General features: G+C 37.5%; 2 protein-coding genes across 2 annotated transcripts in view; both read left to right on the top strand.

Annotated features, from left to right (window-relative positions):
• LOC130915257 (cathepsin K-like) overlaps nt 1–4,823 on the top strand; it is a 36,324-nt gene extending 31,501 nt beyond the window's left edge. Inside the window, exons 6-9 of the mRNA XM_057835163.1 lie at nt 1,639–1,857; nt 1,929–2,094; nt 4,201–4,309; nt 4,379–4,823. Coding sequence (XP_057691146.1) covers nt 1,639–1,857; nt 1,929–2,094; nt 4,201–4,309; nt 4,379–4,478 — 594 coding nt within the window. The 3' untranslated portion in view covers nt 4,479–4,823. The remainder of the gene's footprint in view (nt 1–1,638; nt 1,858–1,928; nt 2,095–4,200; nt 4,310–4,378) is intronic.
• Nucleotides 4,824–4,904: 81 nt separating this feature from the next.
• Nucleotides 4,905–21,940, top strand: LOC130915130 (procathepsin L-like). Its single transcript, XM_057834916.1, has 8 exons — nt 4,905–5,109; nt 10,197–10,318; nt 10,382–10,504; nt 10,571–10,723; nt 10,794–11,018; nt 11,128–11,293; nt 19,146–19,248; nt 19,320–21,940. The coding sequence occupies exons 1-8, from the start codon at nt 5,097–5,099 to the stop codon at nt 19,417–19,419; spliced, it is 1,005 nt and encodes a 334-aa protein (XP_057690899.1). The 5' UTR covers nt 4,905–5,096; the 3' UTR covers nt 19,420–21,940.
• Nucleotides 21,941–24,974: the final 3,034 nt, after the last annotated feature.

Genomic DNA, 24,974 nt, shown 5'->3' with positions numbered 1-24,974 from the left:
GGCCAAAATATGCTTTTTGCAAAACTTGCCCAAACCAAAAACATACCCATTTATCCCCCCCCCCCCCCCCCCAAAAATGTGGGTGTGTTTTGTCCAAACCAAAAACATACCCATGCCCAAAATTTGTTTTTAGCAAATTTTGTCCAAACCAAAAACATACCCATTCATTTGCCAAAAACAAATTTTGACCCAAAAAATTTTGGCCAAACCAAAAACATACCCTTAGCCAGAATTTGTTTTTTTGGGGAAAATTTTGGTAGATCCAAAAACATACCCATTCATTTTTAATGGCCATAATTTCCCATTGACTTCCAATGGCCCTATTTGCCTGCTATTCATTTTACTAGCACAATTCACTCCTATTAATTTCCAACTCAAAAGACCTGATATGAACTGGTAGTTGAAGATATTCCCCCAAATCAATAGGAAGTGACCCTGATTTTTCGGGTTCACTTCCAGTTCATATTGGATTAATTCCTGGTGATTTTGAGGCAATGCAGGGTCACATCTTGTAGATATTGGGTTACTTCCTGTTCATTTGGGGGCATATCTGTATCACTACCCGTCTTTGAGTTGGAAATCAATAGGAGTGAATTGGGCTATTGAAATGAATGGCGCATAGGGCTATTAGAAATGAATGGAAATTTTTGGCCATTAGACGTGAATTGGTATGTTTTTGGTTCGGAACAAAATTGCCAAAAACATTCCTATTCATTTCTAATGGCCAAAATTTTCCATTCATTTCCAATGGCCCTATTTGCATGCCGTTCATTTCAATGTTTTTGGTCATTTTTTTTGACAAACCAAAAACATACCCATTCATGTCTAATGGCCAAAATTTCCCATTGATTTCAAATGGCCCTATTTGCCTGACATTCATTTCAAGTTCGCCATGCATTTCAGTAGCACAAAAATGTCCATTCACTCCTAATCATTTCCAACTCAAGTGGCCTGAAATCAACAGGAAGTTTTCAGGGTCACTTCCAGTTCATATTTGATCACTTCCTGTTGATTTGCGGGCATTTCTGAGTCACCACCTGTTTATATCAGGTCTTTTGGGTTGGAAAAAAATAGGAGTGAATTGCACTATTGAAATAAATAGCGAATAGGGCCATTGGAAATGAATGTGAAATTTTGGCTATTAGAAATGAATGAGTATGGTTTTGGTTGGCCGAAATTTGCCAAAAATATACCTATTCATTTCCAATGGCCCTATTTGTCTACCATTCCAATAGCACAAAAACTTCCATTCAGTCCTATTGATTTCCAAATCAACAGGAAGTCACCTGATATCAATGGAAAATGATCTGATATCAAAAGAAAGTGACCCCAAAATGCCTCCAAATCAACAGGAAATGACCAGATATAAACAGGAAGTGGCTCTGAAATGCCCCCAATCAACAGGAAGTGACCTCAAGGGGTTTACTTGCCAAAGCAATTTGCATTTTCAAGTCCCATTTATATTTCTTTATTGCACTTGGTTGATTCATTTTCATATAATTATGCATAACCATACATATTAATCCATTGCTGTTCTGTTACTCAAATATATGATAGTGGGGGACATAGGAAGGTATTGTTTACACTTTGTATTTTTTTTTAACGTGTATGAATGTGTTTGTATGTTTTGTTGTTTAGGGTTCGTGCGGTTCATGCTGGGCCTTCAGCTCGGCGGGAGCTCTGGAGGGTCAGCTGGCTAAGACTACGGGGGAGCTGCGGGACCTTAGTCCTCAGAACCTGGTGGACTGTGTGACGGAGAACAGCGGCTGCGGCGGCGGGTACATGACCAACGCCTTCAAATACGTCAGGGACAATGGCGGAATTGATTCGGACGAGGCCTATCCCTACGTGGCCCAGGTAGAAAACGTGATCTGACGACTTCTCCCGCTGAATTTCTTGAATTTTTATTTTTGTACCGCCCCCCGTAGGCACAGATGTGTCGTTACAACTCTTCGGGCTCGGCGGCCGAGTGCCGTAGCTACAAAGAAATTCCGGAAGGCGACGAGCACGCGCTAGCCGTGGCGCTCTCCAAGGTCGGCCCCATCTCTATCGGCATCGACGCATCCCAAGGGACCTTCCAGTTCTACCAGAGAGGTCAGCGAACGCAGCACGACACTTCACGCCGTTTCGCCACGCATTGTGCTAAATCAGTGCAAAACATTACGTCACGGCCATATCATACCACTTCACATCATGTCATCTTATCGTTGAAGTATCCAAACTAAAGGCTCGGGGGCCAGGTCTGGCCCGCCACATTATTTCTAGCGGTCCGCAAATGTGAATGAAAAATTTAAATAATTCCCCACCCTTTTTTTAATGAATAGACATTTTTTTAAAAATAAGTTTTAGTTTGTTTCGTAATTTTTTCAAATATGTATATTTTTAAACATAACTAATAAAAATATGTATATAATAATTAGGGCTGTCAAAATTATCGCGTTAACGGGCGGTAATTAATTTTTTAAATTAATCACATTAAAATATTTGACGCAATTATGCATGCCCCGCTCAGACAGATTTAAATGACAGTACAGTCAAATTCCCACTTGTTAATTGTGTTTTGTGGAGTTTTGCTGCCCTCTGCTGGCGCTTGGGTGCGACTGATTTTATAGGCTTCAGCACCCATGAGCATTGTGTAAGTAATTATTGACATCAACAATGGCGGGCTACTAGTTTATTTTTTATTGAAAATTTTACAAATTTTATTAAAACGAAAACATCAAGAGGGGTTTTAATATAAAATTTCTATAACTTGTACTAACATTTATCTTTTAAGAACTACAAGTCTTTCTAGCCATTGGATCACTTTAACAGAATGTTAACAATGTTAATGCCGTCTTGTTGATTTATTGTTATAATAAACAAATACAGTCCTTATGTACCGCATGTTGAATATATATATATCCATCTTGTCTTATCTTTCCATTCCAACAATAATTTACAGAAAAATATGGCATAATTTATAGATGGTTTGAATTGCGATTAATTGCGATTAATTGCGATTAATTACGATTAATTAACTCGATTAAAAATTTATATATATAAATATATATATATAAAGATAAAAAGAAATTTGTCCACGAGAGTAAAGCATGAAGTTCATATTTCTCGCCAAAATAAAATGTAAATATTTTTATTTTATTTTAATTCTTAAATGATGACGACAGATTTAAGAGAATGTTTACCTTTTTTTAAGCTAACGTTTTTAACAATAACAAAAAGTATAAATTGAATATTTAAAATAAAAAAAATTAAACAATGAATTTTTAATAATATCAATATTAATATATTATTTATTAATATTAATATTATTTCATGATTATTATTTTATCATTTTTTTTACTGTTTTGCAAAAAATAAACCCCCCCTTTTTTTTTTTTTGTTCAATAAACGTTTTGTTTTTTGTTTTTTTTTTTAAATAAATTTTTGGTCTGTTTTGCAATTTTTTTTTTAACATTAATTACAAAAATATGTATGTAATAATATCCCCCCTTCATTTGTTTTTTTTAAATAAAAAATTGAAAATTTACGTTTCAAAATGTTCCTCTTTTAAAAAAAATATATATTAATAATATATTTTATATATTAATATATATTAACAATGAAATATTTACTGAATAATATTAATAATTATTTCATTATTATTATTTTATCTTTTTTACTGTTTTGCAGAAAAGGAAAAACTGAAAAAAAATTGTATTTTAAAACTTGAATTTAAAGAATATTCTCCTTTAGGAATTTTTTTTTTTTTTTTTTTTAAAGAAGCCGACATAAACTAAAATTTCTGTAGTCCTCTATAAAAAAAAAAGAACAACAAATTTCACTGAATATTGACTACTTTTCTTTTCTGATTTGTTTTTAAATATATTTTCCAACAATAACATATTTTTTTTAAATAAATAAATATAAAATAAAAATATATAGTGTATATATAATAGTATTTAGTTGTATGAATTTTAACTATTTTTAAATTACCAAAAATTAGTCACTAGCTCTATAAAGGATTAAAAGTCTTAATAAAAAGAATCTGGTGTATTTTCAGGTCCAAAATGTCTCTGAAGAATTAAGCGACTAGCTAAATAGTTATTGGTTCCTTTGACCATCGATTCATTTTGATTAGTCGATTAATCGTGACCTGCGAAAATCATGTGTTTGACACCCCTGTCACTTCACACCCCTCGCCCTCCATCACATAACCAGGCATCTACTACGACCCCAACTGCAACAAAGACGATGTCAACCACGCCGTGCTACTGGTCGGCTACGGGGTAACCGCCAGGGGCAAGAAGTACTGGCTCATCAAGAACAGGTGCGACATCTTAGTCACCCTTGTGACATCATCAAAAGGTGACGTTTTTTAACTGTGTGTTTTTTCCAGCTGGAGCGAGAGCTGGGGCAACAAAGGCTTCGCCAAGATGGCGCGTAACCGCGGAAACCTGTGCGGCATCGCTAACTTGGCTAGCTACCCCGTCGTGTGAGCCGTTTCCGTGGCGACCGAGTTTCTATTTTTACTGTCTTTGTGGTTGTTAGCTGCTGTTAGCTAAAATGTTTTGGACTTGAAAGCAAGCGCGTCGTGGCGTCGCTGGACGACGCAGTTTCACGGAAGCCCAAACATGATATAGAAATATTAACAGTGTATTTTTAGGCGATAGACGTCCAATTCATTTCTGGTCGAAATATATTGGATGTCTATAGCTGTCAATGGCACAGAATAAGTTAATAGTGGAATGTCATGTCTGTCTTCCGTAACATTCAGCACTTTTATTCTGATCATTCTTGTGTAAAAATAAAGTTTTGTATGACATGAAATTAAATAAAGTTGTCAAGGCAAGTTTTATGATTTGAATGTAATTCACTTTATGGCCGCTGAAGGCCGCTGTTGTTCGTCTATTCAACAAACTTGACCGTGAGCTGGTCTTGAACTTCTTTTGCACGTTTTTGCTGGCTTTGTGTTGTGGTTTTTGTTTTCACGACTGTTTTATTACTATTTTAAAAACATATTGTAAGTAGCTATACTCGGTTGGTACAAGAGGAAATTGAGCAACACTTTCAACACCGTCTTGAAGAATCAGGAAAACACCTACACAACCTCTCAGATGTTTCATGCAGGCAAGTTTGAACAACTTTACATTATCATTCTGTTTTAAAAGCATTATATCGTTAAAAGAAATTTGTGGAGAGGACAGTTTTGTCATTTTAGTTGAAATGTGTTAACTTTCCAAAAATTTTTTACGTCATTCCAAAGTCCTCAATGCAGGAAATGACCCAAATTTACTTTCATTTTTGTCGTGATGATGAATAACTGCCGTTGACAAACTAGAGTTGCTTTAAAAATGAGCTGTTTTTACATTAACCACGCGGTGACTTTTTCATATTAATACTTAAACACTGAAACTAAGGAAACATCAACAACCTTCCTTCTCTTTCTAACGGCTTTTATGTTATTCCCTAATCATTGGGTCCCACTGACGACGGTAGAGGTCCTGTCTATTTTGACCTATGGAGGGTCCTTTCAGTGCCTTCAGAGCGGGACTAAAAGCTGGGCCATTGAAAAATGTAGTAAACATAATACGAGTAATACATTTTTTAAAAATGAGTGGCTCAGCGGTAAAGTCGTTGTTCAACTTTTATGTTGTCAAAATTGTTCAACAACTTTGTGGGACTGATTCCCTGCCCTGGTGAACTCCACGTTGCTGCGTCATTAGTAGGTAAATGAGGATATAACGTCAAATCTTGTTGACTGCCTGAAAAAATGGAAAGGTAAGGTGCAATAAAGGTGTAACTCCATTTACCATTTAATCCTTTTCGTAATACCAAGTACATCAACGCACTGCCTCCTATCTCTGAGCTAAGATAAGATAATTCTTTATTGATTCACCATAGGGGAAATTCAGGGATACAGTCAAAAAGTATATTAATAAATAACCCCTATATTTAAAAAAAAGGTATGTACAACTAAAATCAGTACAAGTGCAATCTAAATTGGTATAGCCATGTGAACTAGTCAGGTTTACAGGTGACGCCTCATTGTTTACGGTTAATGGGGACCAGAAACCGCCGCGAAGTAGCGCCCCCCACCCCATTTTAATTTTTTTTTTTTTTTTTTTTAAATTATTCATTGTATTTATTCAGGTTTATCATTGAAAAGAGATACATACAGTGGGGAGAACAAGTATTTGATACACTGCCAATGTATCAAATACTTGTTCTCCCCACTGTATAAGATGTTTTTTTCTCTCTTTTTTCCCCCAAAGTATAATTTTAAAAGTCTATACAGTGATCCCTCACTACTTCGAGCATCAAACTTTGCGCCCTCAGTCCATCGAGGATTTTTTTTCAATTAAAAAATAAAAGCAGATGAGCTGTCCCAAGCCGATCGCGTAGTCTCTTCCTCCCTCCCTCTCCCCGCTCGTTATTGGTCAGGCAGTGAGTCCACTGGAGTTGCTTATTAAAGTTAACAATGATTGATAGACGTTGATGTTTGATGTTGCCAGACGTCTAGGTTTCAAGTGCCGCATGCGTCAATCATCATTTAACTTGTTGCTGTGGCTTATTGTAACTTATTGTGTGTAGTGAGCAGCTCTGAATTTGAGTGGACTCACTCAATGAAGTATTTAATAAAGCCAAGCATTTTTCTGCTTTATTCCTGTTTAACCGTAATTCGGTGGGACAGTAACATGTTTAAAAGTTTTCATAGTTTTTACATTTGAAGTGCTTAAAAACCATATATTTACATTAGGGCTGTCAAAATTATCGCGTTAACGGGTGTTAATTAATTTTTTAAATTAATCACGTTAAAATATTTGACGCAATTAACGCAGATGCCCGGCTCAGAGAGTTTTAAATGACAGTACACATTGAAACGCTCACTTGTTATGTTTTATGGAGTTTTGCCGCCCTCTGCTGGCGCTTGGGTGCGACTGATTTTATAGGCATCCATGAGCATTGAGTAAGTAATTATTGACATCAACGATGGCGGGCTACTAGTTTATTTTTTGATTGAAAATTTTACAAATTTTATTAAAACGAAAACATTAAGAGGGGTTTTAATATGAAATTTCTCTAACTTGTACAACATTTTTCTATTAAGAACTACAAGTCTTTCTATCCATGGATCGCTTTAACAGGATGTTAATAATGTTAATGCCATCTTGTTGATTTATTGTTACAATCAACAAATAGTCCTTATGTACCGTATGTTGAATGTATATATCCATCTTGTCTTATCTTTCCATTCCAACAATAATTTACAGAAAAATATGGCATATTTTATAGATGGTTTGAATTGCGATTAATTGCGATTAATTACGATTAATTAATTTTTAAGCTGTAATTAACTCAAAAATTTTAATCGTTTGACAGCCCTAATTTACATATATATGCATAAATAAGGTTTTTTTATATATATATACTTTGGTGGGAATATATATATCTTTCCAATGCTAAATCTGAATAAATACATTGAACACACACACACACATACACACACACAAAATACATATATATATATATATATATATATATATATATATATATTTTTTTTTTTTTTGGGGGGGGGGGTACTTTGAGGTTTTTCACTTATTGCGCGGGATCAGGTCCCCATTAACCCATAAGCGGATTTTAAGGGGGGGCCAGGCCCCCCTGGTGGCCGAAAAGTGTCATTGTATGTAATTGACTTTGCTTTATGTATAAAAGTTGCAAAGCAATAAAACTGCAACAAAAATGAATGAAATGAACAAGAAAATTTTTTTTATAATGGGTCAAAATTATTTTTCAAACAGATAATATGACTAGTAACTTAGATGATCATTTGCCTTGCATATAATTTTCAAAAAAAAAAAAAAAAAATAGGGGAGGGCAATTTTATTTTTCAAATGATTTTTTTTCTTGAAAATATTGTTTTGATTGAACTTTTTTTGGGATTGAATGATTTAGACACAAATGTCCTACCCATAATATGGCCCGAACACAAAATGGATTGTTTCAATGAAAGAAAACTTTTTCAATGAAAAATTAAGTGTTTAAATGCAAATTTTTTTTATCTCAGATATTTTCGCATTCAACAACTTTTTCTATGATTGAAATTTTTCTTTTTTTGATTGAAGTGATTTTTCTTTTTGAAAATATATATTTTTTGAAGCAAATACTAAAATAATAAAGACAAAAATATCCTAGCTACAATGTGGCCCAAACACAAATCAACATTACTAGTGATGCACGATAATGCATTTTTCAACCGATACTGATAATTACCTCCTCGTTCCAACCGATAACTGATAATGTCAAGCAGATAATTCTATTAAAAGTCACATGCCCCGTAGTTTAGCTTATTTTATGTGTGTTTAGCTTTAGCATTAGCGCTAGCAGCAGTCTCGTATTCGTTCCAAAAATCTTTGTGATGCAGTTTTAAATGGCTGATCGGGTTAGTGGTCTTGAATGAGGATGCTTTCTTTCCGCCTCGTGGAACATCTGCAATGCATGTTTGCAGATGGCGAGAGCGTCGTTTGTTTCAGACTCGGAAAAAAAATCAACCCACGCTAGTAACAGAGGTGCCATGATATCACCTCAACCCTGTAGTGTGACGCCGCCTCATCTATGACGCCATACTCCTCAACCCCTCCTCCATCAGGAGCTTCAGAGAGAGGAGGGGTTGAGGAGGCGTTAGTGGAGAAGTGGACAAAACTGCTTCGGATGCGCACATTTGGAGGCTAAATCAAGATATAATTATCGGATTGCATTATCGGTTGATTTTTTTCAAAATCTGGATTATCTGTGTGACGTCATAATTGCCATTTTCGGCCGATAATTATCGGTAACCGATATTATCGTGCATCTTTAAATGTTACTTCAATCAAAAAAGTAGTTTCAATCAAAAAAAGCTTTCACATGCATTTTTTTGAGTTTCAAATTTATTTTTGCATTCAAACACATTTTTTTTTTTTTTTTATTGAAGCGACTTTTCTTTATTTGGCTGAAAATATGTATTTTGATTGAGGCAACTTTTTTTTTTTTTTGGGAAGCGACTTTTTTTTATTGAATAATAAAGACACAAATCTACCTCCATATGGCTCGGCCCAGGGGATACAATTTTTGACTGGGATAACTACATTAGCACGACACCGGTGGGCGTACCATATTCAGTGGGTGACGATCTTGGCGAAAACTATTGCCTACGCAACCTGATTTAGAATTCCCCTCAAGAATAATGGGAAACAAAAAACGCTCGTTGTCAACTTGTAATTATAAATATTCTTGTAAGTTATTTTTATTGCTGGCACTGCGTTTCGTGGTCATCAACATGTTGTGCCCCCCCTACCCCAAAAGTCAAACTCTGCCTATGCATTAACCGCGAAAAACGAGGGATCACTGTAACGCTCTTTTGAAAGTGCAATTTTAGCAAGACTTTTTTTTACATCTCCTAAAATTTATCCTGCAACACATTAAATGTTCCTGTGTCGATTACTTGATTATTTGAGCTAGCTAGTTAACGGATTAATCGACTACTAAAATAATCGATAGCTGCAGCCCTACTTCCCAAAAACAATAACGTCATTTTTTGTACAGTATCGGTACCGATACTATCAATGTCAATTAGCGCTGCAACGATTAATCGATTAACTCGAGTATTCGATTACAAAAAAATAAATGTTGAATTAAATTTTGTTGCTTCGAGTATTCGTTTGATTAAAGTGGTGTTTTAATGGTTTATTTTGAAAGTGTTTGCAATTACTTTTATTGATGAGGGTGGATACACTACCCTCCGGTCTGCTGCTTTTCACATGGCTGAATCCAACTGCTCCCTGTTAAGACCAACGTAAGTTAGGTTTTTATTTGAGCTTTGTTTTTTTATGCATTCTTAATTGAGTTTATAGGTATATTTAGTCGTTTTTTTGTGGGAATATGTGTCTGAACCACTTTAGCATTTTTTTAGCATTTAAGCTAGCGGAGTTTTTCTATGTAAGTTAGCCAGTTGTTCTTTTTTTGTACGTAGATCCTCATTTTAAAAAAAACGTGATACCGTTTGAGGCTCAGGCTCAATTTTTCATGTTCCTTATCCGATTACTCGATTATTCCAACTAAGTAGTCCATCGATTAATCAACTACTAAAATTTTCGATAGCTGCAGCCCTAGTCCATGGCTTTCAGCCCAAAATGTGGCACTTTGCAGCAGTTTGACCTTCGGAATCTCGTTCGCAGGGTTGACTCTAACGAGCTTGCTGCTCGTCTCGCTGGCCTTGGCGGCTGCCACTTTGGACATTGATCTGGACAAGCATTGGACGATGTGGAAGAAGACTCACAAGAAGTGGTACAGCAGCCAGGTTAGTTGTGGTTTTTGAAGTATTTTGTCACCTAGGTGTGACGCGTGACATCTTTACATCTAGCTGGAAGACCTTCACCGGCGAGGATTGTGGGAAAAGAACCTGATGCTCATCACGCTGCACAATTTAGAAGCTTCCATGGGCCTCCACAGCTATCAACTCAGCATGAACGTTCTGGGAGATCTGGTGAGGCGCAATTTGATTGGACTACGCCGTTTTCCAGCATTTCTGACAAATTCATCTTTTGTTTAGACGCCAGAAGAAATCCGTCAGTCTTTCGCTAACTTAACTCATCCCACCGACTTCCACAAGCTGTCCTCTGATTGGTCGGGCGGCCAAATGGCGGACATTCCAGAGTCAATCGACTGGAGGGATCAGGGATACGTGACAAGCGTGAAATTTCAGGTTAAGAGAAGACCTGGAGAAACTCTATTCAACAGTTGGAGATGTCGTCTTGACTTTGGTGTTCGCACAGGGCTCCTGTGGTTCTTGCTGGGCCTTCAGTGCGGCGGGAGCTCTTGAGGGCCAGCTAGCCCGGACCACGGGCCGCCTTGTGGATCTCAGCCCCCAGAATCTGGTGGACTGTTCGGGCAAGTACGGCAACCGCGGATGCTACGGCGGTTTTCTCGACGGAGCCTTCCGCTACGTGATCGACAATGGCGGTATCGAGTCTGAAAAATCTTACCCGTACACGGGACGCGTGAGTACAGTAGAATCCCTCGACTATGTTATTGTTGGGAACATGTTCCATGTGCAATTCTACTATATTGAGCAGAATACTAACATTTTTTTTAAATGATATTTTGTAGGCTGGACCATGCCTCTACAATGCTGCCCATCGCGCCGCCAACTGCTCAAGCTACCGCTCTGTGGCGCAGGGCGACGAGGGCGCCCTCAAGCGAGCGATCGCCCTGGTGGGACCCGTCTCGGTCGGCATCGACGCCTCCAAGCCCAGCTTCGCGTTCTACAGCAGCGGTACGTTGGCTTACTTGCAAAATGTTGAGTTACATACAGTGGTACCTCAAGATAGGGCAACTTCAGTACGCGAAAAATTCATTTCACGAAGTTTTTTGATTCATCATTTGTAACGTAATTAGGGCTGTCAAACCATTACATTTTTTTAATGGAGTTAATTACAGCTTAAAAATTAATTCATTGTAATTAATTGCAATTAATCACAATTCAAACCATCTGTAAAGTATGCCATATTTTTCTGTAAATTATTGTTGGAATGGAAAGATAAGACACAAGATAGATATATATATTCAACATGCGGTACAGAAGGACTGTATTTGTTTATTATAACAATAAATCAACAAGACGGCATTAACATTATAAACATTCTGTTAAAGCGATCCATGGATAGAAAGACTTGTAGTTCTTAAAAGATAAATGTTAGTACAAGCTATAGAAATTTTATATTAAAACCCCTCTTAATGTTTTCGTTCTAATAAAATTTGTAAAATTTTCAATCAAAAAATAAACTAGTAGCCCGCCATTGTTGATGTCAATAATTACTTACACAATGCTCATGGGTGCTGAAGCCTATAAAATCAGTCGCACCCAAGTGCCAGCAGAGGGCGGCAAAACTCCACAAAACACAATTAACAAGAGGGCATTTAACTGTACTGTTATTTAAATCTGTGTGAGCGGGGCATGTGTGTTAATTGCGTCAAGTATTTTAATGTGATTCATTTAAAAAATTAATTACTGCCCGTTAACGTGATCATTTTGACAGCCCTAAATGTAATAGATAATTCCAGCTCACAGCTATGCAAGTATGTAACAACTCTTAGCAATTGACCTCTTATCCACTGACTCCAAGAACACAAACTTTGATAATCTGACGAAAAACTCTTAACTTTCCAGAAGGTAGACAATTTATTCAGTCAGTTAGCAAGTTACCAAGAACCAAACAACGAAAAACTGCAGGGAACAGTGAGAAAAACTGGGCCCAGGGTCCCATTCTATCAGTATTCCCATACAGAGAACTAATGGCCTCTGACAGAAATGTTAAGTCTTTTTGAAGGTTCTGGGAGGCGGGGAGATGGATCTGAGAGGCTGTCGGGGTGTTGTTCAGGGGTGGCATCAGTCTTGGATTTGGCAAAAAAATTTGTGGTCACTATTGTCGGGGTGAGGCTGTTTTTCTTCTGTCAGCGTCAGCCGGGAGTGGGCGGCCTGGCTGATTGGGCGCACGACATCTTCTAGTGTAGTCTAGTGTCCATCAATTAGAGATGTCCCGATCCGATATTCGGATCGGATCGGACGCCGATATGGGCAAAAAAATGCGCATCGGATCGGATCACGGAAAAATTCCATTCCAGATTTCCGATCCAGTCTTTTTTTTTAAATCCGGTCCGGGTTTTCCAGCGCACCGATTTACATAATCCATTCCAGTTTTTGCTTCGGTTTCCCTAAAATCCGGTCCGCATTTTACGGCACACCTTCAACACACTACATTTACATTACCGTCACCCAATTTACAGAGAGACTTTATCGGTAAAAATGTCAGCTGTGTGGGATCATTTCACCTTAAAGGACGACAAAGACGAAGAGGCAGAGTGCAACATATGCCACAATAAAGTCAAGCGTAGTGGTAAAGCTGTAAGAAGTTTTAATTAGGGCTGTCAAACGATTAAAATTTTTAATCGAGTTAATTACATCTTAAAAATTAATTAATCGTAATTAATCGCAATTAATCGCAATTCAAACCATCTATAAAATATGCCATATTTTTCTGTAAATTATATATATATTCTGTAAAATAAATTGTTGGACTGGAAAGATAAGACACAAGATGGATATATATACATTCAACATACGGTACATGAGGACTGTAGTGGGCATTTCACTCTACTGTCATTTAAATCCGTCTATGCTGTCCTCACTCCCAAGCGTCTACTTTTTCCAAAGCTAGACAGCTAGTGAACGACGCCTTAATAATTAGTAAAAACTTTTACTGGAGATATCATATGTATATAGAACTAGATGCTAAACGACAGACTCGACTGCGTTAGCAACATTGAAGTATTGAAAACCAGATGCGTTAGAAAACAGCCGCCATCTTAAAGCTGAAGACTTCCCTAGTAGGCTGTTGTGAACCTTCCAAGCGAACCTAATTAACTTTTTATCTAAAATACTCCTAAATAGGAAACATCTTGACTTGAATCTATCTTCAAAACAGTTTTAAAACTTTCACATGTCGAAAGTATACAGAAGGGAAATTATGGAATAACGGGAGCAATTTTAACAACTTTAACAGTTGATTCGCAAAATTAAATGAATTGAATGTAGTTTAAAGCTGCTGATACACAATGGGGACTTGAGTATTTTATTTACGGTTTTAAAATGTTAACTTGATACTGAAATAGTGATTTATTTAAACCTGAGAGGCTTTTTATACAATTTTTGTAACTAATGCACGAAACATTAAAAGCATCTAATAGCTTGGGGGATTTGTGGGATTTTCCGCTGAGGTTGTTGGTGTGTTTTGCTTTTTTAAGACAGTTTACAATATTATTTGCACGTTTTACTGACTGACTATGCCATTTATAATGTTTTGTGTTTGTCACTGAATAAACAGGTCACTTCCTTGTTACCAACCGTTGTGTGTTATTCAAACTCACCTAATTCAGCTGGCTAGTTGTTATCAAGCGTACTAAAACCTTTTTCAACATGAGTCTGACAACTAAGTAAGGAGGCTAAATAACGTTAAACTTTCACACATGCTCAGATAGGTCGGTATCGGCCAGGATCTGTATCGGATCGGAAGTGCAAAACAATATCGGTATCTGATCGGAAGTGCAAAAACCTGGATCAGGACATCCCTACCATCAGTTATCATACGGCTAGGGAAATGGTTCTTAACCTGGGTTCGATCGAATCCCAGGGGTTCAGTGAGTCAGTCTAAGGCAGGGGTGGGCAATTAATTCCACAAAGGGCCGCAGTGGGTGCGGGTTTTTGTTGTAACCCATTAAGAGGACACCTTTTCACCAATCTGCTGTTTTACAAGTGCAATCAGTCGATTGCAGTCAGGTGCTTCTCATTTCTGCTGAAACCGCATTGGTTAAACTACCTGTGCTGGGTCAGTTGGAACAAAGACCAGGACCCACTGCGGCCCTCGAAGACCGGTTTGCCCACCCCTGGTCTAAGGGGTTCGGTGAAGGTTAAGACATGCCGGGGCCTATTTTTGGACACTGAAATCTAGGTAAAGTGGTGTTTTAGACCAGGTTTTAGACTGTTTAGTCCCCAATTTACATGTTTTATTCCAATTCTTTCAACTACTAGTCCTCTATCTGATGGGAGAAGAAACTGGTTAGCTCAGTGGAAGGTTGAATTTTAAAAAGTGCAACAGACCTATGGGTAACGTGTACTGTATTTACATGAAAAAAACATTTAGGTCACATTTTACGACATGAAAATAGTATGTTAGGCTAAATTATTTGTTGTAAATTCACATTGTTTATTGGATTTCCGAGAAGATTCATGTTTATTTATTTATTTATTTTTAACATGACTGTGTACAAATTTGGTGATCATTTTGTGCAAGGTTTTTCATTACATTTGAGATGTAAACATGACAGAAACTGCACAGTCAAGGTTAATGCAACCAAGCAGGTATAATGTTGAACAATATAAAATATATTCCTCTAAATTTGAATGAAAAATTCAAGAAATGTGCATTGGGCCAGTGTTGGTTTAGTGGTCTGATGATGCATAAAGATAAAAACATACATTTTGGCCTGTTTAAAAACAATTTGTCTAAATGAGAAGAAGATTGAATGAAAATTCACTTGGGTTTTACCTTGCTAGCTTAGATTTATCGATTTTGAATTTGAAAAAAAAGAAAAAGATTTTTCTAATTCCTAGGCGTTTGGTTAATGCGCGTGTGAAACTCAGGGGGTTCGGTACCTTTAGCAAGGTTAAGAACCACTGGGTTACGGTGTGACGTGGTTCGTCAACTGTTAGCATACTGGCCTTTTCTTATCACATACACCCTTTGAAAAATTGTGATGCTTCTCTAATTTGTGTAATTAACAGCACCTGTTACTTAGCTGTGGCACATAACAGGTGGTGGCAATAACTAAATCACACTTGCAGCCAGTTAAAATGGAATAAATTTGACTCAACCTCTGTCCTGTGTCCTTGTGTGTACCACATTGAGCATGGAGAAAAGAAAGAAGACCAAAAAAGCCTTGAAGGACTTGAGAAGCAAAATTGTGAGGAAGCATGGGCAATCTCAAGGCTACAAGTCCATCTACAAAGACCTGAATGTTCCTGTGTCTTCTGTGCGCAGTGTCATCAATAAGTGTAAAGCGCATGGCAATGTGGCTAAGCTCCCTAGATGTGGACGGAAAAGAAAAATTGACGAGAGATTTCAATGAAAGATTGTGCGGATGGTGAATAAAGAACCTCAACTAACATCCAAACAAGTTCAAGTTGTCTTGCAGTCCAAGGGTACAACAGTGTCAACCCATACTATCCGTCGGTGTCTGAATGAAAAGGGACTCTTTGGAAGGATACTTAGTAAGACCCCACTTCTGCCCACAGACATAAAAAAGCCAGGCTGGAGTTTGCTAAAACTTCCCGGAGAAAGCCAAAAACTTTCTGGAAGAATGTTCTACTGTATGGTCAGATGGGACAAAAGCATAAACATTGAGTTTACATGAGAAAAAAAACGAGGCCTTCAAAGAAAAGAACACGGTCCCCACAGTCAAACATGGCGGAGGTTCCCTGATGTTTTGGGGTAGCTTTGCTGCCTCTGGCACTGGACTGCTTGACCGTGTGCATGGCATTATGAAGTCTGAAGACTACCAACAAATTTTGCAGCATAATGTAGGGTCCAGTGTAAGAAAGCTGGGTCTCTTTCAGAAGTCATGGGTCTTCCAGCAGGGCAATTACCCAAAACACACTTCAAAAAGCACAAGGAAATAGTTTGAGAGAAAGCACTGGAGACTTCTAAAGTGGCCAGCAATGAGTCCAGACCTGAATCCCATAGAACGCCTGTGGAGAGATCTGAAAATGGCAGTTTGGAGAAGGCACCCTTCAAATCTCAGAGACCTGGAGCAGTTGGCCAAAGAAGAATGGTCCAAAATTCCAGCTGAGGATTGTAAGAAACTCGTTGATGGATACCGGAAGCGGTTGTTCGCAGTTATTTTGTCTAAAGGTTGTGCTACCAAGTATTAGGCTGAGGGTGCCAATACTTTTGTCCATCCCATTTTTGGAGTTTTGTGTAAAAAGATAATGATTAAAAAATTTTCACAGTCTCTTTTGTGTTTTTCATTGCAAGCAAAATCAATGAAGGTATTACTACCAAAGCATTTGTAGTTTCACTCATTTTCTGGGAGAAATTGAGCATTATCAGGGGTGTCAATACTTTTGGTCAGCAGTTTAATCACTCATTTTTTTTGCATACAATGCTCTTTTGTCTGCCCACTAAAATCCTTTCTGAAGCGCTCATATTTTAGATGTATTTTATTTTGGTTACACTTGTTTTAATACCTTCATTTTATAATGTACTAAAACAATAGAAGCAGACATGTGTACGATTATTGATTAGCATGTTAACAAAAAAACTGTTTTCCTTCACAAAGTTTGATTATAAATGTAAACGAACAAAATATGTGTGCTACACAATGCACATGTATATGACATAAAAGAATATAACTGGCAAGGGATGCTTTTTCAAGGCACAAACAGCGAGATGAACTAGTTAGCAAGCAATGGCTGCCGAAGCTAGCTCTTCTTTTAGCACTCCGTGTTTGCTGTGAGCGCAAGTAGTCATGCAATAACATCTGTAGATTGTCTAAATGCAATAGCTGCTGAAGTTAGCTCGTCTTTTAGCACTCCATGTTTGCTATTAGCTCAAGTAGTCATACAATAACATCTGTAGATCGACTGAGACAGGCAATCAGAGGACATGACAGCACATTTAATGTGGTGTTTAAGTGGAGCTTGGAACAAATTTGGTGATTTTCATACATGGAAACAAAATATGATATGAAAGGCACTCCGGAACAAATTATTTTCGTATCTTGAGGTACCACTGTTGAGAGATGTTTCAAAATTGGAGCTTTGCTAGGGAATGTACATTCACCATCTCCCAGTCCAAACGGATTTAACTTCTAGCACTGCTTATGGCAGTGAATGAGTTATTTGTGCAAAGTATATATTCTATTAACTGTAGTCTGAAATTAGATAAAACAAACATGAAATACTCATTTGTGTTGAAGTAGCGAAACTGATTAAACTAATGTACTACATGGGGGCAGGGCCAGTCCAGGCCATTTGGAGACCCTAAGCAAAATAATGCAAAGAGGCCCATATTTTTGGCCCACCATTTCCTCACAGTGTACTGTGAAACCCATACATGCAATCCAAGCCATAAGTCCATATTTTGTAAATTAATCAGATTGTGTTGCACTGCATACTTCAAACTTCTCACCCCAAATGGTTGTAAGTACTTACAGTAGATAGCGCCAAACCTTTTTCTAAAAGAGGAAAGAAAGAAGTTAAGGAAGAACTTATAATTTTTTAAGCTAGTAATCAAGTATCAAAACTCACAAAAGTCAAATAATGCAAACTGTAGTAAACAAAATAGAATATAAATTAAACAATTGCCAGATTGGGGGCCCCCTACTGGTCAGGGGCCCTAAGCAGCTGCATAGTCTGCGTATAGGCTGGGCCAGCCCTGCATGGGGCCCACATGGCCTAGAACAAAGGAAAGGCTGACTAGACAGAAGTTATCCTATCTGGTGAGTCGGTGGTGACTTATTATAATAAGGAAAGCATAAATGTTAACTGTGAGCACAATAATTTTAACAGGATACTATACAGTGCTGCTCGAAAGTTTGTGAACCCCACAGCGATGGTCAGATTTTTTGTAAAAAAAACTAAAATAACCTTATTAAATGTTAAGTTATACCCAAATCCACAATACTGACATTCCAAATAATGGACTGAAACAAAAGAAATAGTTATATTGTCATTCTTTATTTAACAAAAGTGGTTGATTTAAGAAAAACTCAGATATCATGTGTGCAAAAGTATGTGAACCCCTTCAGTTAATAGGATATTGCGCCTCCTTTTGCAGAGATTACCTCAACCAAACGGTTTCTGTAGTGACTAATCAGCCTCTCACATCTACTTTGGGGGATTTTTGCCCATTCTTCCTTGCAGAACGCAGTCAGTTGAGAGAGGTTTGATGGGCGTCTGGCATGAACTGCTCGCTTCAGGTCCCGCCACAGCATTTCAATGGGATTTAGGTCAGGACTTTGACTGGGCCAGTCCAGAACACGAATCTTCTTCTTTTTCAGCCATTCCTTGGTTGTATTGCTGGAATGCTTTGGATCATTATCATGTTGCATGATCCACCTTCTGCCAAGCTTTAACTTCAAAACAGATGGCGTCAGGTTATGTTCTAGGATTTGACAATATTCCTCAGAATTCATGATTCCCTGGACTATGTGGAGTTGTCCAGGTCCTGAGGATGAAAAGCAAGCCCAGATCTTGACATTCCCACCTCCATGCTTCACTGTTGGGAGAAGGTTCTTTTGGTGGTATGCAGTGTTGACTTTTCGCCAGACATGGCGGTTTTGGTTGTGACCAAACAGTTCAATTTTGCACCTACATCAGTTGATGAAAACTCTTTTTAATTTAGTCTCGACAACACAACTGTTAAAAAAACAAAAAAAAAACTACTGAATTGATTGATTAGGAAATCAGGTTGAAATAATAGAAAATTCCAAAATGTTGAGGGGGTTCACAAACTTTTGAGCAACACTGTAGGATACTTTTTGCGGTATTTTAAGCTTCTGTTTTCATCCAGGAGTGTATGACGACGCATCTTGCTCTCAGAGAGTGAACCACGCCATGTTAGTGGTGGGCTACGGAACCCTAAATGGAAAGCAATACTGGCTGGTCAAGAACAGGTTCTCAATTCTCAAACATTTTATTTGGTAAATCATCTAACTAAATGCTAATGAGGGTCTCTCTGCTTCAGCTGGGGTCTTTCATATGGAGAAAAAGGCTACATCCGGATGGTCCGCAACAAAAACAACCAGTGCGGGATCGCCAGTTTTGCCTGCTATCCTGTCATGTAGAGCCCTCAAACCCCACAGCATTGAAAATGGCTTCAGTGTAGTACTTTGATTAGAATATACTAGTATAACTCTGAGTATTGATAATTTTCTCGAAATGTTGTAGAAGGGATCATTTAAGTGTTATGCATTGATATTTAAATCAGTACCCTAATCATTATTACTACAACTGGGCAATGGTTATTCATTTTAATCGCGATGAATTGCATGAGATTAATTGCAATGAATCTGTATAATAATGAATTCAAAAGTAGTAATTAGCACACTTACATTAAATCTATTGCCGTATTAATGCATAATCGATATTGAATCATGGATTTCCATTGATAACAATAGATGTCCAATCCAATGGAACTGGGACGGTTTTCGTTCATGATCGCAGTCTGGATTGTATTGATTGAAATGTAGTATTTAGAACTATTTTATTTTGAATGTACAGTGGTATTAATGAAATATTAATCTATAATAACTTGGGCTGTCAAAATTATCGCGTTAACAGGCGTTAATTAATTTTTAAAATTAATCACGTTAAAATATTTGACACATTTAATGCACATGCCCCGCTCAAAGAGATTAAAATGACAGCACAGTGTCATGTCTATTTGTTACTTGTGTTTTTTGGTGTTTTGTCACCCTCTGCTGGCACTTGGGTGCGACTGATTTTATGGGTTTCAGCACCATGAGCATTGTGTAATTATTGACATCAACAATAGCGAGCTACTAGTTTATTTTTGCTTGAAAATTTTACAAATTTTATTAAAACGAAAACAATAATATAATTTTTTTAAAATATAAAATTTCTATAACTTGTAATAACATTTATCTTTTAAGAACTACAAGTCCTTCTATCCATGGATCGCTTTAACGGAATGTTAATAATGTTAATGCCATCTTGTTGATGTTTTGTTATAATAAACAAATACAGTACTTATGTCCAGTATGTTGAATGTATATATCCGTCTTGTGTCTTATCTTTCCATTCCAACAATAATTTACAGAAAAAATTAATATTAATCGGTTGTTTTCAAAGAGGCCATTTAGCTAATTTTGCTCAGACTCCAGGTTATTGTGATTGTCATTTTACAGTCGACCACTAGATGACAGCACATTTTCCTACCATCACAAATTTGACTGTAGACAAAAAAATAACCCCCAAAAAAACAAGAATTTCTGCTAACCCTAGCAATAGCTAAAGATACCAGTAGTAACGTTCAACTAAGGGCGGTTTGCATAGGGACGGTAGGGACATAACTCTACCAACTTTTCAGGATGCTCAAATTGTCACCACCAACTTTTAAGCAACCTTATATACAATATATAATGAGTTCAGTTATATAGGTAATTTAGACTGTCTTTCCATATTTGTATGTATAGAATTGACCCTACCATTATTAAGTGAATTATTTTTATTATGTTAAAACTTTTACCCCTTTTCACTTGCTGAATGTGCCAGTCCATTTTCCCCCTGCCCCTCAAACGCATATTTGATTGGCTGATGACTTAACCCACCTCCGACACACACGCACGCTCAAACTCACACAGACCCTGCACAATTACATTTGGACAAAATTGAAGTTTTTTTTCGGCCAGCAACAGCCATAGTAAGTAATTAAAAAAGATGCCAATGTTGTAAAGGTGGGAAACACACCACTATTTTTGCTACTGAAAGTCCGACCTGCATCAGAGTTAGCATAACATTAAACTGTGAATTTGCTAACCCGCAAAACCCGAGTATGAAGCTGCTGTTATATCGTCCCTACCAATGTTGAGACCAAAGCTACGCCCTTGCGTTCAACCATACGTACTATGTAAGCCAAAAACAAAAGGTAGCGACTGTAAGTTGATTTCATGATTAACATCTTTGGGAATTACGATTTATCTATATTTTCAGATGATTTGTTAACTTTTTTTGAAAACAGACTTCTTGTTTGAATCAATTTGACAAACTCAACCTAGATTTTGCTAACGGTTATTGAATGTCAATCATTTTCAATCTTGATTTTTATGAGAGCTGTGTTAATTTCCCACTTAGCATATTCTGTTATGATTATTGATGTATAATGTCTGCTCATAATAAATTTGTTTGGGAAAGAAAAGGCCTTGTTTATGTATTGTAGGTTTAACAACTCAACACAAAAGGATCAGTACACCCAAGGGTTAAAGCTGTAATGTGAAGTAATTTCATAACATGCCAAATAGGGTCACAATTAAAGTAATTAAACATTGTCCAACAAATAAAGCATGAAAAAAATAATTTATATGTTGTATATTTGACAAAATAATCGCGTTTCCGAAGTTCGAGCCTGAAAGGGGACGAACCCGGAAGTGATACGTCACACCAAGAACATCGATGGCAGCGCTCCATACGGCCGCCATACAAAGCCCTTCAAACAATGATTCAAACAGCGATATAAGCGATAGATCTAGCGCAAGGGAGGAGATCCAAGTTTTTGAAGAGTTGGAGGAAGAAGAGGAGCTTGGAATTTTATGTTGGACCTAACATGTATTAGCCAGACGCTAATCAGGATGCAAACAATGTGCCTAGATTACCTGACATGGAATGGAGACAAGACCCATCGAGATTACAAGATTGGTAAGATATAGGCTGTTATTATTTTCATGATTTGAAGATGCAGGCATTTGCACAAAATTTTATGTTTTTGTCTTTCTGATGACATTGTTTAAAAAAAATAATAATCAGACTGCATGTTCATTTTGGCAGATCCTGCAGCTCTCGTGCATATAAAATAATAATATAGAAACGTTGGGGGGAAAGAAGGAGATGAGTCGTTGATGGCTTTCTCCACTTTATTGTGGCAACAATAAGAAAACAAAATAATCGCGGACTGCCGCCAGATTCGACTACGAAGTTTTGCTTGTCGCTCATCTCCGCCTCGCCTCGTACTACCAGCTACTACTACTTCATGGGGCTATCGGCAGGAAGTGGCGTCTAATGGCGTGAGGAAATGTAGTTTTTTCACACAAGCGAACAGATTACAAAGCACCACTTCAGTGTTGTCCTGAGACTACATTTCCCATGATTCACTGCGGGACTTGAGCTGTCAACGTTCACATTTGACAGCATTCTGCCGCGGTCCTCCTCGCCAGCTGTTAGCTCGCCATTCACGCTCGTTTGCATTTGATCGCTAGTCTGATACACTCCCGCTTTTTTGGTGAGGTCTTTTGTGTTTATTCGTTATTGGATCGTTTTTGTTCACCACTGTAAATAAGAGCACTGAAGCAAGAAGGGGTAAGTCGCCATTTCTGTTCAACCCGTTTTCTCCTGGTTTTTTTTAGCGTAAGAAGCTAGGTTAGTGGCTATCTTTTCGTCGTTCTTTTTCATGATCAGGGTTTAGTTAGCGGTTGGGGTTCAAGTGTAGATTCCTTATGTTTGTTGTTTTGGCCTGGACTTACCCTGAAGGCGTGCTTCATCTACATTTTGTACATATTGCCTTGAAAGGTGGAAAAGCGCTATACAAGTATAAGACCATTTACCATATTCAGTGCGAGTTTGTTGTGTAAATTTTGTGCCACTTGTGAAATTGTGTGGCTCAATTTATGTTACGCCCTTCGCGAGCCGTCCTTGGGACGTAACACTAGCGAACACAACAACAACTATGCCACGACTATTGCCACGAGTTGGCTTTCGGCTAACGTCGCTAGCTTCTACTGTACATTCCACAACAGTTGGCAGCTCTGCTTTGACAAAGTCATCAGTCATCTACCCAAAAATCACACTTACTTTTTGGCAAATCCTTGATCATAAGTAGACCGGTTAAAGAAGCAGGCATCTTCGAAGTGTTTGCAGCAGAGAACACTACTCGATGATGGCGTGAAATTCATTCGCTTCGTGCGAACGAAAGATGTCCATTTACGTGCCCTGCTATCCTTTGGCCATAATTGTTTAGCCATTGATATTATTCAAAAACATGGTTGGTCAACCTTAGTTTACATTTCCCCTTTAAAGTCCTCCGGCTTTATGACGGAAAGCTGTCAGATGGGGGAGCTAGAAGTCAATCACGAGACAGTTTTACAGTTGTTGTTGAATCTTGTCTTGTAATATTTTTTTGCATATTTATAAAAGTTTGTTGTGCTCAAAACAAATACGTACAAAAACAAAGGATTTGGGCCAGCGTGTGCGTGTGTAAAACGGGGGTGTCATTTCCATTGAGAAAGCTGAGCTTCTCTTTGTGCGTGCATGTGCATTCATAATTCATGTTCACCTTAAACATCCTCACAGTAGCTCAGGATTAAACATCAAGGCGATGCGAATATAGCTACACACAACGTAATAGTATTGACTTCCACAGAGCAATACTTCTCAAAGTTATTTTTAACGTCATCGTTAACCATTCTTAAAGATTAAAGTGTATACGACACCTAAAATTAAATCAGACGTAGAATTATTATTAGAATCAAAATTCATATATTGAGACGATTCAACTATATACAACAATTGGAAATAGTGCCATTCCTCTGCTGCCGCCTTATTTAAACTCGTTTTCTTTCTCAAAAAATCCCAAAAGTATTGTACAGTATTATGTTTAATGATGGTGGGTTGGCAGCGTTGGGTCTGGCTGGACTGTCGCCTTGTATGACAAAGAAGCAGACTCAGACATCTGACATGGATAAAGGAAAGCTGCGCTCTTGTTTGGCCCACATAAGCCTGTAAGTTGTTTCAGCTAATATATGTTTGTCTACAGCTACAGTTTGTGGAGTTACGCGTGAGTGATTTGCTCTGACAATTGTAAATTCGTTAGCATTTGTAGCATTTAAGCTAGGAGACTTTTGTTAGGCAAATTGGTCTAATCTACGAAATTCACATATTGATCAGACTAGAAGGATGTTTGAACATTTGTTTTTTATTGTTAAATTTGTGTCGTTTTCAACGAAGGTCTTCATATGTGTGTTACAGCTTTACAAATTGTCAAAAGTGAAGGAAGTAAAAAGCTTGAAAAAGCACAATTGCCTTGTTTGTTGTCTGTCAAGCTGAATAACCACGTTTAGTGAGGACAGAACACGTCATATTGATAAAGTAAAGTAAAAAATAAGATACTGTGAGGTACAATAAGGTACTGTTTATTGTGACAAAAACAAAACAAAACAAAACAAAAAAAAAACGAAAGACGGGAGACAAAATGGCGGACGAGACTCCGGTGTTGTAAAGACGAATTCGCGTAAGTCGAGTACGTCATACCCCTGGGACTACCTGTATAGGGCGCACCGCATTATAAGTCGCAGTATTAGTTGTACTGTAATTTCTGGACTATAAAGTGCACCTGATTATAAGCCGCAACAACCAAATTTCATCTTAAAATTGGATATTTACATAGATGTTAGCCAGAAATATTTCATAGATCAAACATTTTTAACCAGATAAACACATCAACATCACCAACACATGTTATCTGAATGCTTAAAAACAAACTTTAAAAAACAGGTCACTACATTTGCAACCTTGCCTTCTAAACTTGAAGTGGATGAAATCCTCTTAAAAACGATTAACAGCTAGTGCTAAACCTTATATAGCAGCTATGTGGTAGCATACCATGGCAATA

This window comes from Corythoichthys intestinalis, chromosome 4, assembly GCF_030265065.1.
Source record: "Corythoichthys intestinalis isolate RoL2023-P3 chromosome 4, ASM3026506v1, whole genome shotgun sequence".
Classification (NCBI taxonomy): Eukaryota; Metazoa; Chordata; class Actinopteri; order Syngnathiformes; family Syngnathidae; genus Corythoichthys; species Corythoichthys intestinalis.
The sequence above is the reverse complement of the archived record's forward strand: the minus strand, read 5'-3'. Positions and strand labels throughout refer to the sequence as shown.

What these genes read in the sequence shown, in the direction of transcription:
- LOC130915130 (XM_057834916.1), top strand. An exon ending in TGAACGTTCTGGGAGATCTG is followed by an intron (nt 10,505 to 10,570) that starts GTGAGGCGCAAT and finishes TCTTTTGTTTAG; the next exon opens with ACGCCAGAAGAAATCCGTCA. An exon ending in CTTCGCGTTCTACAGCAGCG is followed by an intron (nt 11,294 to 19,145) that starts GTACGTTGGCTT and finishes GTTTTCATCCAG; the next exon opens with GAGTGTATGACGACGCATCT.